A 1,565-nucleotide genomic window follows, 5' to 3' on the forward strand; every position below is an offset into this window, starting at 1 on the left:
AGTCCAACAATAAATGGGACCAGTCCAATTTGTAGCATGCACTGTGGTGTAAAACATTTCAATCGCCAGATTATTGTCAAAAGGACGGTGGGTTATGAACGTTTAAGGCGATTATTGACCATAAAGTTGGCGATGTTACTAGTGATCAAGGAAAATAATGACATGCATGGACAATTACTCAATGATGGGCCTCGAGTTTACGGACGGTGAAGAGATGTTACGATCATAAAGGTAAGTTACTAACAATTGGTTAAAGAAGATTTACGATGAAGTCGGGTCGCTGCTATTATTCATGAAAAGTTACGAATGCTCGGATGTAAGTTCCAAGGTCGGAATCACCACGTCAACCTAGGAACCAGAGTCGGCACTTTTTACACATGAGAATTACCAAAAAAAAAAGTCATACACCTATTACAATTGTGTCAATTCAATCCTAAATATTTTTTTTTTCAATTTAGTAAGAACCAAAGACCTTGGTTCTTTTTGAGTTGTTTGGGATTGGGAGGAGAGAGAGAAGCAAGGTTGGGTTCTATACTTTTATAAATTTGCCTTTTCCTTTTGTCCAAAATTTTTTAGACAAAAATGCCCTTATTTTGGGCATCGGCAAAGTCACATATTTTGCCGGCCGGCCGGCCAGTTCATGCTTTATTTGTCGACCCCAAAAAAAAAAGTAAGCTTTTATTTGAGATTAATTTGACACTTTACACTCTTATTTGAAATAATATTTATTTTATTTTAAAAAAAATTTTAACTTTATATTTGAAATTTTTTCATTTTCGCGAAAAGTGCCAATATCTTTATTTTACGAACTTTATATAAAGAAAATACCCATTGCGCTGCCAACATTGCCCATCAGTCGACTCTGTTTCGCGTACTCGTCCTTTCCCTGCGCTGCTGCTTTTTTTTTTTTTTCACTCACCTACGCTACAAATGTCTGAATCGGGAGAAGCTAGGAGGTCGACGCCGCCGCCGCCGCCGCCTCCTCAGCGAACGGAAGCGCCGCCCCAACAGCCCGACCCCGACGTCTCCTATCGCATTTGGCCTCCGACGCAGCCGACGCGCGAAGCCATCGTCTCGCGCCTCGTCAAGAAGCTGTCCTCTCCCTCGGCGCTCTCCCCTCGCTACGACGCCATGCCCGTCGACGAGGCGATGTCCGTCGCCCGCGCCATCGAACAGGCGGCATTCGACTCCACCGGTGCCGCCGCCTCCGCCGACGACGACGGCGCGGACGTCCTCCAGGCGTACGCCACGTCGATTGGCAGGCGCATGCTCGACTCTGTCCAGCCGCGCACCCGGCCCGCTTCTTTGGCGATCGATGTAGAAAAGTTGTGATCTTTTTGAGGTGGGGTGTTCGCTTTTGGGTCGTGCCTTCCCTTAAGATAACAAAGCTTGGGATTTTCAGGTAGTACCGTGAAGTTAGCATGTCTGATAGGAGATATGGGTTTGGTCGAGCGTTCCCTTAGACGACAGAGCTTGTTGGGATTATGAGGTAGTAGAGTGAAGTAGTATGTCTGATAGGAGATATGTGTTGCTGTTTGTGGTGGATTTCTGCATACCTTCTTTTA

At 45.4% G+C, this 1,565-nt stretch overlaps 1 protein-coding gene across 1 annotated transcript; it reads left to right on the forward strand.

The window, feature by feature from the left end:
• The first annotated feature begins 930 nt into the window (after positions 1–930).
• LOC115730234 (MFP1 attachment factor 1-like) lies at positions 931–1,332 on the forward strand. The gene has a single exon (XM_030660841.2). The coding sequence runs from the start codon at positions 931–933 to the stop codon at positions 1,330–1,332; it is 402 nt and encodes a 133-aa protein (XP_030516701.2).
• Positions 1,333–1,565: the final 233 nt, after the last annotated feature.

This window comes from Rhodamnia argentea, chromosome 1 (assembly GCF_020921035.1).
Source record: "Rhodamnia argentea isolate NSW1041297 chromosome 1, ASM2092103v1, whole genome shotgun sequence".
NCBI classification, from domain to species: Eukaryota; Viridiplantae; Streptophyta; class Magnoliopsida; order Myrtales; family Myrtaceae; genus Rhodamnia; species Rhodamnia argentea.

What these genes read in the sequence shown, in the direction of transcription:
- LOC115730234 (XM_030660841.2), top strand. Translation starts at nt 931, where the DNA reads ATGTCTGAATCGGGAGAAGCTAGGAGGTCGACGCCGCCGCCGCCGCCG.